The sequence below is a fragment of the Rhinopithecus bieti genome, unplaced genomic scaffold, assembly GCF_001698545.2.
Source record: "Rhinopithecus bieti isolate Rb0 unplaced genomic scaffold, ASM169854v2 scaffold_28523, whole genome shotgun sequence".
In the NCBI taxonomy this organism is placed as follows: Eukaryota; Metazoa; Chordata; class Mammalia; order Primates; family Cercopithecidae; genus Rhinopithecus; species Rhinopithecus bieti.
In genome coordinates, this window is record NW_016812413.1 from 191,453 (window position 1) to 204,719 (window position 13,267).

The 13,267-nt window shown below is 43.4% G+C and overlaps 1 protein-coding gene across 2 annotated transcripts; it reads left to right on the forward strand.

Moving 5' to 3' along the window:
- Nucleotides 1-1,642: 1,642 nt before the first annotated feature.
- LOC108544965 (myomegalin-like) lies at nt 1,643-8,652 on the forward strand. Of its 2 annotated transcripts, none has more exons than XM_017896392.1 (4): nt 1,643-1,806; nt 3,929-4,051; nt 4,837-4,958; nt 8,202-8,652. In XM_017896392.1, exons 1-3 carry the CDS (start codon nt 1,671-1,673, stop codon nt 4,941-4,943), a joined length of 366 nt encoding a protein of 121 aa, XP_017751881.1. In that variant the 5' UTR covers nt 1,643-1,670; the 3' UTR covers nt 4,944-4,958; nt 8,202-8,652. The 2 variants fall into 2 exon arrangements, with proteins under 2 accessions (XP_017751881.1, XP_017751882.1); XM_017896393.1 differs by having other exon boundaries at nt 3,944-4,051.
- The last annotated feature ends 4,615 nt before the right edge of the window (nt 8,653-13,267 follow it).

A 13,267-nucleotide genomic window follows, 5' to 3' on the forward strand; every position in this document is an offset into this window, starting at 1 on the left:
TTACAGATCAGTTTGAAGTAGTGTCTTAATGTTCATGAGTGTATTTCTCTTTCAGGGTATTTATTTATTTAATTTTCAGGTCCCAGATAAACTTCCACATCTTTTGGAGTTAGTTTAGGCACTGGATATAGTAGAAGCTGATGTTAGAAAAGTTGATTTATACTGGAATATTTTTCATAGAATCACCCCCCAATTCTCACTAACAAACTGAGAAAAAAAAAAAAAAAAAGAATTACCCCCAAGAAACATCTGAGAAGCACAACGGGGACAGACTTGAAGGCACCTGCGGCAGTCCTTATGGTTTTGCAGTAGAGGTAGGACAGGGCTATTTTGTCCTCTCCGAGGACTGGAGCAGGTTCTGTGTGTGAGTAGCAATGGGGACACAAGTCATGGTCTGGCCAACCAGCCTGTTGGCAGGAAGGAAGGTTACAACTGGAGAAAGTCCAAAGGGCAGCCAGGCAGAATTCTTTGAACTTGGGGAGCAAAGGACATTTAAAACTTTTTGCTCTGCTTCAGGCAGCTGATGTCATGGTGATGATTCACCACAATCAGGAACACCCCTGTCAGTGGACTCAGGCAAGCCGCCAGGCCATTCTCTAAAGGACACAACCGAGGCCTTCCTTGCAATAATTCTAGAGAGCATTCTGAACACACATGTAAAGTGTATGTCCCTGATCATAATAGGCCCCGTGTGTGCAATGTGTGAAATGGGACCTGCTTAAATTTCTGACCAGCTCTTTGTAATTTTGATTTGTAGAAAAATCACAAACGGTAAGAAAAATGAAAACAGGCAAAGACTATTGGCTTCCAGGTAACTCTAATGATGAAGGGGCTGATAATGGACTGATCAAATCTAAGAGAATTCCGAAGCAAGGGCTCAAGAGGGTTAAGGTCCCAGATCTAGAAAAAGCAGGAAATCTGCTCAGTGTTCCTTCTTTTGTTGACTGATTATACAATGTGTCCTTTTAAAAACAGTTCTCTGCTCTCTTTGCAGTTCTTGTATTGGTTCCTATTTCCTAGTAATTTCTTACGCTTAGTTAACTAGTCACTCTTACCGAAAAGTAAACTAACCAGGGATCCCTGGTTTCTGTATCTTTAAATCCTATATGGTTGCAAACCAAAGTGAGATGCCTATCTGGTTTCTGCACAGTTGTCCTGAATTATGTTGGCAGATATTTTATAGCCAGAAAATTACCTTGAAAATAAATTGAAACCATACTGAGTATTTAGAGCTAGGGGTCTAAAATCTGCAAAAGCCCTGGGATGTTACGTTGTCTCAAGAGCCAGTATTCAATGGACCACTCCACATCATATTAAATAAAATCTGAACACAGCATTTTGAAGCCAATAGTATGGGTCTCTGTGTGTCCTGTGTGCCTTGAGTGTATTTTAGAGTAGTTGTTGAGTCTGCTGCCTTACCTGTGTGTCATGAGGTCAATGCACTGATCACTTGCTGTTTTCACTTCTATACTAACTCTCGGCACACTATATTCCCAGTCAAAGGTGGATTGTATACTTTCTCTTTGATATGATGGTCCCTTTGGTCTTGGTGCCTCTTCCATGAGCTTCAGATCAGAACTGGCTATGAAGCTGTGGTTCCAGGCTGCCTTGGTTTAATCCCTTGTCTTGCCTATTCCACCAGGTTCAGGAGGGAGACCCAGGAGGAAGAAATGGATGAAGTCCTGGAAGACTCACTAGATGAACAGTATTTGACTCATTGCAGCCGCCAAGACTCCCACCAGCTTCCCAGCAGCAATGCCTTCCTCTTTGATGCACAGGAAGACTCCTCTGCTCTGGATTTAGCCAGTGAGTGCTCCTTTGACAAGAAAATAAAGCTCCATCAATCTCTCCATAGCTCCTACATTCTACATGCTCAACACCTCTGTCTAAATTGAGAGATGTTATTCTCTGCAGGCAGGCCCTGAAGATTCACTTTAAAAAAGTGATTAGGCTGAACACAGCTCTGGGATCAAGTCTTAAGTATAGGTCCCTGGTGTGGGTCAGGTAATTTGCTCTGTTCCTGTCCTTACCTCAGTCCCTCTGGCCCTGAATGGCATCTGCAAGCTGGTATACTCAAAGCAGGCCAGAATGGAGAGAGTGAAGAGATTATGGCAGACTCTCTGCCACTGCTGCAGCACATGTACAAATCCATTTAACAGATCTCCTTCTTTAAAATGGGATATCTTATCTTTCCTGAAATATATAAATTTTTTGAGACAGGGTCCCTTGTTCTGTCACCCAAGCTAGAGTGCAGTGGCGTGATCTCAGCTCACCACAACCTACAACCCAGAGTCAAATGACCCTCCCACCTTAGCCTCCTGAGTAGCTGAGACCACAGATGCATGCCACTACTCCTGGCTATTTTTTTGCCTATTTGGTAGAGGCAGGGTCTTGCCTTGTTGCGCAGGCTGGCCTCAAACTCCTGAGCTCAAGCAATTCACCCACCCCTGCCTCCCAAAGTGCTGGGATTACAGACGTGAGCCACCGTGCCCAGGCTTCCTGAAATATTCTTGATAATTATAGTTCCTGAACAGTTTTCCCAAGCTGTTCTAGCCATCCCAAGAATGTTGGCAGGCTTGTCCATATGTTTGGAGGTGCAATTATAATTTCAAGCTCTGGTCTCCATCTCCCCTCAGGTGCTTGCTTTCCCATAAGGTTCCATCTGACTAGTAAAGTATCAGGGGATTTCCATAAAGACAAGACTTTGATCTTGGCAACCCTTTGGTAAATAGCCAGGGTTCTCAATCTTTGTGCAGCACCAAGGTGTTTTTACGATCTCTGTTAGTTTAGTCTCAATGTTGTAATTCAATCTAAATAAACAATGAGGCTATCTGCTGGAGAAAAGGCTGAATCTAACAGCAATTCCACCAGCATGCCCTCTTCCCAGAATAACTCCACACTAGCCATTGGAGCTTCTCTAGGTATATAAGAGCCCTTTGGGTTGGTAGTCTCACTGGTGTGTGTATAGATTAAAACCTTGACCTATGTCTCCTCTCCCTTACTTGAATGTTTGACTTTACTTTGGGGGCAAAAGTTTGGATTGTTAGGGGACTATAATATACTCTTCTACACAATAGAAAGAGACCATATTAATTCACTCACTAAGCTTTCATAGTAATATAAACCATATTAGGCTTGTCATTTTGTCAGTGATGGGTGTAAGTATGTGGCTTTTATTACACCATCCTCTGACAAAGGCATCCTTATTTCTCTTTACAATTTCACAATAAGGTGCAGAGGAAGGTCACTACCATCTGTTAACGATGTTCAGGGCCGGGCACAATGGCTCACACCTATAATCCCAGCACTTTGGGAGGCCTAGGTGGGTGGATCACTTGAGGTCAGGAGCTCGAGACCAGCCTGGCCAACATGGTGAAACCCTGTCTCTACTAAAAATGCAAAAATTAGCCAAGCATAGTGGTGCACGCCTGTAGTCTCAGTCACTCGGGAGGCTGAGGCATGAGGATCCTTCAAACCTGGGAGATGGAGGTTGTAGTAAGCCAATTGGTGCCTCTGCATCCAGCCTGGGTGACAGAATGAGACTCTGTCAAAAAACAACAACAAAATAAAGATGTTCAGGAGAGATATTTTGTAGAGAGGAAGATATACCCTAGTACCTGTAAGTCATCTCAAGGAGGTGGTCACACCTTTCCAAGTGCTAGAAAAGCCCTACTCAGAGACCTTCAGTGTTTTCCCACCTCCTGTCAACCTGCCTTATACTTCCCATATCTTGATGTGGGAGTTTGCTTAGCACTTGGCCATGCTTTGTTTGAAACCTTAAAAGCTCTTAAAGAAAGTTGCCTTATGTTCCCTGATGAAAAGATGAAGTTGGCAAAAGAATGGTGAAGGGCAGGGATCTTGATGAGAGGCCCCTGATTACCCCTTTAGTGATCGGCATTCTTCATTTCCCATCTCATTCCATGTCCTGGTGGAATGACTGCAGAAGATGAGATCCAGAGCCAGCGGCAGCACCTGAAGGAAACCCTTTTCGTCAACAACTGCCTGAAAGAAAAGCTGCAACGTCATCTCAGCAGCTTCGACGAAGAAAATGGTAGGAGAGGCCCAAGTTGGTCTGCTTCTGGCAATATGTATTTTTCTAAAGGCATGTGACTGGGGCAGAGTTTTATAGATTTCAAGCACCTTGACATACTTTACTTCACTTATTCATTACAAATGTCCCAGCGAGAGAGGTAGGGCAGCTACTATCATTCCTATTTATAGGTGACTAAATAGGCTTAAAGAATTGCCTCCATCTTAGAGGTATCTACTTCTAAAATCATTCTTGTGATTCCTAGGCTGTCTGCTGTCTTCTGTCTGCTTCTGTACACCGCCTGCTGTCTCTCTGCTTCTTATGTGATTGGCATTCAGTAGAACTCAGGTTTCTGAGCACCTCATGTAGCAGAACGAGTCTCCTCTGCTGCCATCCTCATCAGCTTCCCTTATGTCCTGGTTACTCTTCATTCTACCACCCCAAGGTGGTTCTCTCCAACTCCCCTCCTCTTAGATTGCTCTCACACAGAGGCCATCATTTCACAACATCGTGCTGGGCCAGAAGAACAGTAACCAGGTCCCTTCCCATACCAAAGCAGCAACTATTTCAGGAAAGCCTCCTTCATATTGCAGCCATTGGACATGATAATACATGTGATGTGCTGGCATTTGTTCAGAATCATGTGAAAATTTAGCTTCTGTCCCATCACACTAAAGTTCCAGCCCTGAGTCCCCATGGTTTTCTCCCTAGGCTAAGATAGAGAGGAAGGACATGGAATGTGCAGAAAGCATTCTCTTAAGCAAACGTGTATGACTTGCGTAAATTGTAATTATTTCCTGGAACAGGATGCACCTCTAACCTCTACAGGCAGATCATAGATTCCATTGTCCAGCTGTATAATGAAAACAGAGTTCTCAGAGAAGAATACCGGAGACTACCCCGGCTTGCCTGAATTAAATTTCCAGAGGTAAGTGGTGAAAGGCCACAATATGAAGTCACTCTCAGATGGGTCCCTTCTCTTGTCACACCCCACTTAGAAACAAAAGAGGACGGAGGCCAGAGCTGCTTCAAAGCCTTGTAACCCACCATTCTCATAGTGATTCTCAACTTAGAGACTGGCTGCTTTCTAGATGCACCCCCTCCAGGCCCCCAGACTGCCAGGCTCCAGGAATAAGTACCTCTAAGAAATACAGTATTTCAGTGCACTCACATTCCACTATTGCAAATTGGAGAAGAGAAAGGACAAACTTAAACAGGTGAAAAGATTTAAGAGAACAACCATGGTGAAACTCCGCCTCTTACTAAAAATACAAATATTAGCAGGGCGTGTTGGCACGTGCCTGTTAGTCCCAAACTTACTCGGAGCTGGAGGCAGGAGAATCATTTGAACCCAAGGGCAGCGAGGTTGCAGTGAGCCAACATTGCTGCCACTGCACTGTAGCCTGGGTGACAAAGCAAGACTCCATCTCAAAAAAAAAAAAAAAAAAAAAGAAAGATAAGAAAAAAAAGAAAAATATGTGGATAGAACAATTATTTTACTGAATACATTTTGTCAAGATTAAATCAACTTTCCCCTAGAGTACTGAACCAATAAGCAATTCATAATTTAGATTCTATTACTGGTCTTTGAGGAAAGTGTGAAAACCAAAAGATGTATAAGCCCAAAAAAGGAGCAAAAGTCCTAATTTCAAACTGATGGGAAAATAAAGTACTAAAAAATGAAATGATATCGTTCATCTTGGTCCTTGGCAAAAATACAAATTTATGATTCAAATCATAATATCCCTTGTGCCTAGCTCTTACACTGAGGAGAAAAACCAAATGCAAACAAAAGCAGTTCAAATTGGCCACAAATGTTACAAACCTGTAAAAATCTCTTCAGCCTATCCCTTGAACTGCAGACTTGGTATTTACTAAGCTCTGCTGTTACAGTACCCACCTTATATCCATTCTTGCACAAGTCTGTTAGGTATAAGCCAAGACCACTGGGATTTTTTGTTTGTTTTTCACCACCTCTCATGCCTATGTTTTGTTTTTGTTCCAAAGACCCTTTCTGAGTAAGGACAGTCCTCAGGGTTACTGGAGTTACTTAGTCACAAGCTTGGCCTGAGGCATCAGAGCTGGCAATACCCTGGGAGTTTATGTCAATCCACAGCACCCAGCAACCCTGGCCTGCAAAGTTATTTACCCATGATTTGAAGTGCAGGTGTATTAAAGCCAGCTCCTTGACTTGAGCGGTGCCTTTGTGGTAATTAGCTTTGGAAAGGGAATCCAGAGGCCAACTGTAAAAATTCAGATAGATAAATGGAAAGAAATCTTTGCCTTGGAAGTCCAATTGAGAAAGATAGTGATTTACTTGAGACTGTGAAAAGAGAGACTGAAATCTTTACTTTCTCATGGGAAAGATGCCTATGGTGAGAGAGAAACAGAATAGTGGGAAATAGGGTGGGTCTACTCAGTAGCTTTAAACTATTCTGTCATATTATAAAGCCTGGTGAGGTTTTAACTAACACAAGTGCCTGGACTCTACACATAAACATTCTGATTTAAATGCTTCCAGGTGGATGGAAGCCACTAGTAGTATTAAAAATTCCCAAGCAATTTTAACATGTGGCTAGAGATGAAAAGGACCATCTATCCACTAGAATCTCAAGTCACCAGCATAGAGGTGTCCCAAATGTACAACTACATCATAGAAAAGGCTTAACACCACCCATTGATGGAATTTGCCTTCCTCTCTCCATGGTCTTGTATAGCATGGAAAAAAGAGAAGAGAAAAAGAGGTAGATGTATAGATTGAACCTATAATTTGCCTATGTAGAGCAGTTTCTCAAACTTTTCTGACCACAAGATGCAATGAGAAATACACAATTCTTTGTGATCAGTTTTTAAAAAATCTTTTACTATGTGTAATCCACCCTACCTAGTATTTAAATAAAGCTTGTAGTAGTATGCAGTCCGCTATATTGAGTTCACAACCCATAAGTGGTTCAGAATTGCAATTAGAAAATTTTTACTTTTGGCTGGGTGTGGTGGCTCGCGCCTATACTCCCAGCACTTTGGGAGGATCACCTGAGGTCGGGAGTTGAGGCCAGCCTGACTAACATGGAGGAACCCCGTCCCTACTGAAAATGAAAAAAAAAAAAAAAAAAAAATTAGCTGGGCATGCTGGTGCATGCCTGTAATCATAACTACTTGGTAGGCTGAGGCAGGAGAATCGCCTGAACCCGGGGGGTGGAGGTTGTAGTGAGCTGAGATTGCATCGTTGCACTCCAACCTGGGCAACAAGAGTGAAACTGTCTCAAAAATAAATAAATAAATAAATAAATAAATAAATAAAAGTTGTTTACTTTTGCTCAGCCTTTTTATCAAGCAAAATCCCAAAATAAGATTTACTGTAAAAGAACATTCACTATAAACATCTTTCTGTGAATCCTTATTTCTGTCCCAGCCACCATGAACCAATAATCTCTAGAGCCTGTTAGTGTTCTCCAGATTGAAGCCTTCCCTCTAACTGCTCCTAAACTCTGTGATGGGGTAGAAGAGGTTTGAGGCCTCGATTCTCATCCCAGGTTTTTCACCCACAGATCATATGGCCCGAGTCTCTTGACACCATTGTCTCCTTATGGTCAAAGATGGAACTGTACTTGGGTAGTATCTGAGCACCCTGCTGGCTTTCACATTCTAGGGCTCTTCCCTTGGTACCACTCTCTTATTTAAAAGGAATAGGATGTGGACTTAAGAGGGTTATTTCTCTGCAAACTGTCCTCTCTTTCGGATGACAAGCTATTTCTGAATGTGCACACTTGCGGCTAAGCAAATCCCTTCCTGGGAGGTGTGAAAGAACTTTATTTCTCTCTAAAGGAGTATTATGGAGAGTCAATTATTGCTGAGGAGGTGGTAGAGACCTAGGTAACTTATCTGCAGGGGCTTTGAGCAAGGCTTTTAGAATCATAAGGTGGCTGGGGTCCTGTGTCCTACACCACAGGCCAGCTAGTTCATTTCAGGAGACTTTCTTTTCAATCTATTATTACTATCTTCTTCTAGGAGAGAGATTATCTTCACTACCAGAGATTATCCACTTAGCTGCACTCAGTTTGCACCTATCACCACTTAGATCTCACTCCAGCTTTCACTCTAGTTAGGTATCAGCAAACTTCACCAAACATTATCGTTTAGTTGTGTGTCTGTGTGTTTTTGTTTATTTCAGGTAACAACTAATGTTGGAACTATGAAAAGCTCTTCTCTACTTTTAACAAAGCTTAGTCACAAACAGTTCCCCAGTTGACGAGAAAAACTGAAACAACAGAACAACTGAAAGTCCAAATCTGAAAGCTCCATCTCTGAGAAGCAAATTTTACAGCCACTCCAGATTTGTACTCCAAATGGATAGTTTGATTGTAGAAATCACATCCCTTCATCCTGCAAATGTGATAACTGCCCAAGAGACAGTGATGCCTAGATTCATAGATAATCCCCTTCCCCCAACCTATATGTAACTGGAGTCAACAGCAGCTGGAAGAAAATGGCAAGGACTTGGAATTAAGATTAGGTTAGAATAACATTGCTGTAGACTGTTTATCAGCTCTTCAGCATATGTCCGTTTTCCTTAAAGGATGAACGTTTAGAAACCTCTGACAATAAAGTTTATTTTACACACATTCTCTTGCCTATGATTTTTTTTTGGTACAAATCACAATTATAAAACTTTCTTGCTCCAGCTAATAGCAGGAAACTCAGTCACGAATGTGTTCACTACTACATGTATACCACAAAATGATAGCAACCAGTCTGAATACATCACTTGATTCCAAAATTAAATGTTAGCATTCAGTAGTGAAACTACATGTATCTTCAACTCTGGAAGCCGCAGGCAAGATATTCCTGTTTCCTCGCAAGGAAACAGATCTATAAGCAGGACAGCAGTCTCACACATATACATTCCTGGGAAATCCAAGGAAACAGTGGTAGTGATTCAGGGCAGGCAAGCCCCAAAACCGGTTCATAGCCTGGGAAAATTCTTCCAGACTGTAGTTTCCGTGGCTTTGCCAAGGAAAGAATTCAAGGGAAAGTCACTGGTGAGAGAAAGCAACTTTTATTGAACTGGTGCTGTGCTGCTTCTTGCAGGAGCAGGGCTAATCCATAGGCAGTGTGCCCAGAGTTGGTGTCTGTGGGCTGCTAGCTAGTTGTATTTAGACCCACTTTTAATTATATGCCAATTAATAGGTTGGTTTTTCAGAACTTTCTGGAAAAGGGGCAGGGAGTTTCCAGAACCATATAAAGTAACTTCCAGCTCATTGCCAAGGTATGTTGCCATGATATTTGTAAACTGGCCATGTCCCAGTGGTAGTGTCTTTATGCTCACAAGCAGTGAGGGCAACTAGAGGTCACTTTCATCATCATCTGCTGGTTTCAGCAGGCTTCTTCACTGCGCCCTGTTTTGACCAGATCCTGCTCTGTTCAATGGGGTTGTGACTGGAAAATAAGTCCTACTGGTCTCCTACCTCATTTCCCCATCAGAGATTATATACTCCTCCTTAATCTTAAGGGGTTTGCAGAAGGGTGGAGGTTCATCTTCTGTAACTGCTTCCTGCTGATGTTGTGAGCATAGACCTTGCCTAGCATTGGAGAAGTATAATCTCTGGATACCTGTTCTAAAAGGCCCAAAGGCAGGATGTCTTTATTTTCTGGGTCAGAAGAGGGGATGGGTTGGAAGCCTTGTGCTAGCATCATCTTTACATGGAATTATTGTAATCTAGAAGACACAAACTTTACAAGGAGGTTAAACAAGCAAGGACCAAAGATTAGTAGTAACAAGATATCTGTTAAAGGTCCTAGGAAGGGTAAAAACTAAGTGCCTGCTGGTAGAGATTCCTTTATTGAATTCCATCAGCAGGGCAAAGTGGTAAGATAGAAAACATCATAATTAGGAGTAAGAGAAAAACTTTCATGCTCATCCACAGCATCATGTTATTAATACTTATCTGTGCATTTGCAAAACAATAGCTTTAAGTCTTCTGGGAGTTTGCAAGTGTAGGTCATGGCATCTTCCTCGGGCATCTGTGAGGACTCATAAGAATCTTTGAGGCTGGGCACAGTGGCGCATGCTTGTAATCCCAGCACTTTTGGAGGCTGAGGTGGGCAGATCACGAGGTCAGGAGTTCAAGACCAGCCTGGCCAACATGGTGAAACCTCGTCTCTACTAAAAATACAAAAAAAAGAAAAAAAAAAAAAACCCAAAAAAACAAAAACCAGCCGGGCATGGTGGTGCATGACTGTAATCCCAGCTACTCAGGAGGCTGAGGCAGGAGGATTGCTTGAACCCAGAAGGTAGAGGTTGCAGTGAGGTGAGATAGAGCCATTACACTCCAGCCTGGGTGACAGAGCAAGACTCCATCTCAAAAAAAAAAAAAAAAAAAAAAAAAATATTAACTTTGAAGTTTGACTAATTCTCCAGGTCAAATGGTGGAGTTAATCCTTATCCCTGCGGGAGGAGGTTACATTTCATTTCCATATGGTTGAAGGGCCTTCTGAACCTGGCCTAAGTGATAATCTATGTGTCTCTTCATCAAACAGGTCTAAAGTTAAAAAGGGACTTCCAGAAGTCATTTCAAATGGACTAAGCTTTAAAGTTCCCTTTGGAGCCATCCTCACATGCAAAAGGGCTATGAGCAGCAGAGAAACTCAGGCCTCTGAGGTCCCCTGAAAGAGCTTTGCTAATGTCATGATTGGCTTTCTATGTTATCTGAAGATTGAGATCTCCATGAGGAGTGAAGATAGGAGGGTCACCTTAGCTGTGAAGGGAAGTCAGTTATCACCTTGCAAAGCTTTTGGTAATCCAAATCTTGGGATGATTTCTTTAAGTAAGAATTTAGACACTTCCAATACTTTTCCTGTCCTTGTGGGGAAAGCTTCTATCCACCTGGTGAAAGTGTCTATAAATACCAGCAAATATTGTAGTCCCCTGTAAGGTGGCATCTGGGTTAAATCTGTCTGCCAGTCTTCACCATGGTATGTTCCTTGGTGTTCTACAGGTTTAAGCAGGGATCAGGGTATGGGGTGGCTTCCTGAATGGTCACCCTTTTCATAGTTTGGAACAGTTCCTTCCCCAAGAATATTTAGCAAACTAATTTGAACGGAGAATCCTGTCCAAATGTGAGGAATTGTGAAAACGTTTAATTATTTCCCATTTCTCAGCCTCAGAAATAGAATTTGTTACTTTCTAGCAGCCATCCAGAGGGGTCTCACTGGAAGCCTTTTACTCAGTTCCTTTAATTTCCTTAGGGGTATAGTATGGTGCCACTGACATGGATGGAGTACCTGGTAGTAGCGCAGCAGCCTGAAATACCAGGGTTTTCTTAGCTGTGGCCTTAGCTGCTCTTTCCACCTGGGAATTTCCTCTAATAATAAAAGTGTCTCCCTTCTGGTGTCCCCTGCAGTGAATACTTGTTATTTCTTTGGGAGTTGAACAGCATCTAAAAGTTCCAAGATCTGTGTAAAGTTGTATGGGGGATCCCTTGGCTCTTCATAGTCCCCTTTCCTTCCCTATGGCTGCAAGAGCATGGAGCACCAGGAACCCGTATTTAGAGTCAGTAAACACACTGACTCTTGATTTTTTTTTTGTTTGTTTTCTTTTTTTTGGAATAGTCTTGCTCTGTCGCCCAGGCTGGAGTGCAGTGGCATGATCTCAGCTCACTGCAAACTCTGCCTCTCAGGTTCAAGCAATTCTCATGCCCCAGCCGCCTGAGTAGCTGGGATTACAGATGCCCACCACCACACCCGGCTAATTTTTGTATTTTTAGTAGTGACGGGGTTTTGCCATGTTGGCCAGGCTGATCTCAAACTCCTGACCTCAGGTGATCCACCCACCTTGGCCTCCCAATGTGCTGTGATTACAGGTGTGAGCCACCACAACCAGCCTTAAGTCTTTTCATAGCTGGAAGGCCCTAATTAGAGCAGCTAATTCTGCTTTTTGAGCAGAAGTCTGAGAAGGTAAACCCTTGGCCTCAATGACTTCTTGTTGGCTAACCTTCCTCTCTTACTCCTTCATGAATAAAGCTATTTCCATCTCTAAACCACTCAACACTGGGGTTAGACAAGGGCTTGTCTTCAAGGTTGGGCCTTCTAGAGTAGATCTCTTCCATGATTTCCACGCAGGAGTCAATGAGTTGGGGATCTGTTTCTTGGGACATGAGGTCCAGCAACAGAGCAGCAGGGTTTAAAAATCAGCATACTTTGCCGGGCGCGGTGGCTCAAGCCTGTAATCCCAGCACTTTGGGAGGCCGAGGCAGGCAGATCACGAGGTCAGGAGATTGAGACCATCCTGGCTAACATGGTGAAACCTCGTCTCTACTAAAAAATACAAAAAACTAGCCGGGCGAGGTGGCGGGCCCCTGTAGTCCCAGCTACTTGGGAGGCTGAGGCAGGAGAATGGCGTGAACCCGGGAGGCGGAGCTTGCAGTGAGCTGAGATCCGGCCACTGCACTCCAGCCCGGGCCACAGAGCGAGACTCCGTCTTAAAAAAAAAAATCAGCATACTTTAGGGTAACATCTGGGGTGTCAAGCAGAAGGGCCTGATGTTTAAGTAACTGGCCCCCTGGTAGCCATGGTGTACTTTTGCCTCTGGGACCCTCTGCACTGTACTTCATGGGGTGGCGTGAGGCGGGGGTTGGTACAGCATCTAATTGTTGTCCCAAGGTAAACTTACTTGCTGCTTCTACCAAAAGAGTGATGGTAGCCACAGATCTCCAGCTTCCTGGTCGCCCAGCTGCCACCTGGTCTAGCTGTTTAGAGAAATAAGCCACTAGTTTAAGGTAATTCCTGAGTCTTCGAGTTAGAACATCCAAAGCCATCCCTTGTTTTTCATCCACATAGAAAGTGAAAGGTATTTCTAAGTGTGAGAGTCCCAAAGCAGGGACTGTCCCTAGCTTTTCTTTTAAGGTTAAGAATGCCTGTTGAGGCTGGGCGCAGTGGCTCATGCCTGTAATCCCAGCACTTTGGGAGGCCGAGATGGGCGGATCACGAGGTCAGGAGATCCAGACCATCCTGGCTAACACGGTGAAACCCCGTCTCTACTAAAAATACAACTAAAAATACAAAAAAGTTAGCCAGGTGTGGTGGCGGTCTCCTGTAGTCCCAGCTACTGGGGAGGCTGAGGCAGGAGAACCGTGTGAACCCAGGAGGCGGAGCTTACAGTGAGCCGAGATCGCGCCACTGCACACCTGCCTGGGAAACAGAGAGACTCCCTCTCAAAAAAAAAAAAAAAAAAAAAAAAAA

Excerpts from the sequence above, each read along its gene's own strand:
- LOC108544965 (XM_017896392.1), top strand. The coding sequence starts at position 1,671 with ATGGATGAAGTCCTGGAAGACTCACTAGATGAACAGTATTTGACTCAT. Across the intron at positions 1,807-3,928 it reads CTCTGCTCTGGATTTAGCCA|GTGGAATGACTGCAGAAGAT; the intron begins GTGAGTGCTCCT and ends TTCCATGTCCTG. Across the intron at positions 4,052-4,836 it reads CAGCTTCGACGAAGAAAATG|GATGCACCTCTAACCTCTAC; the intron begins GTAGGAGAGGCC and ends TTCCTGGAACAG.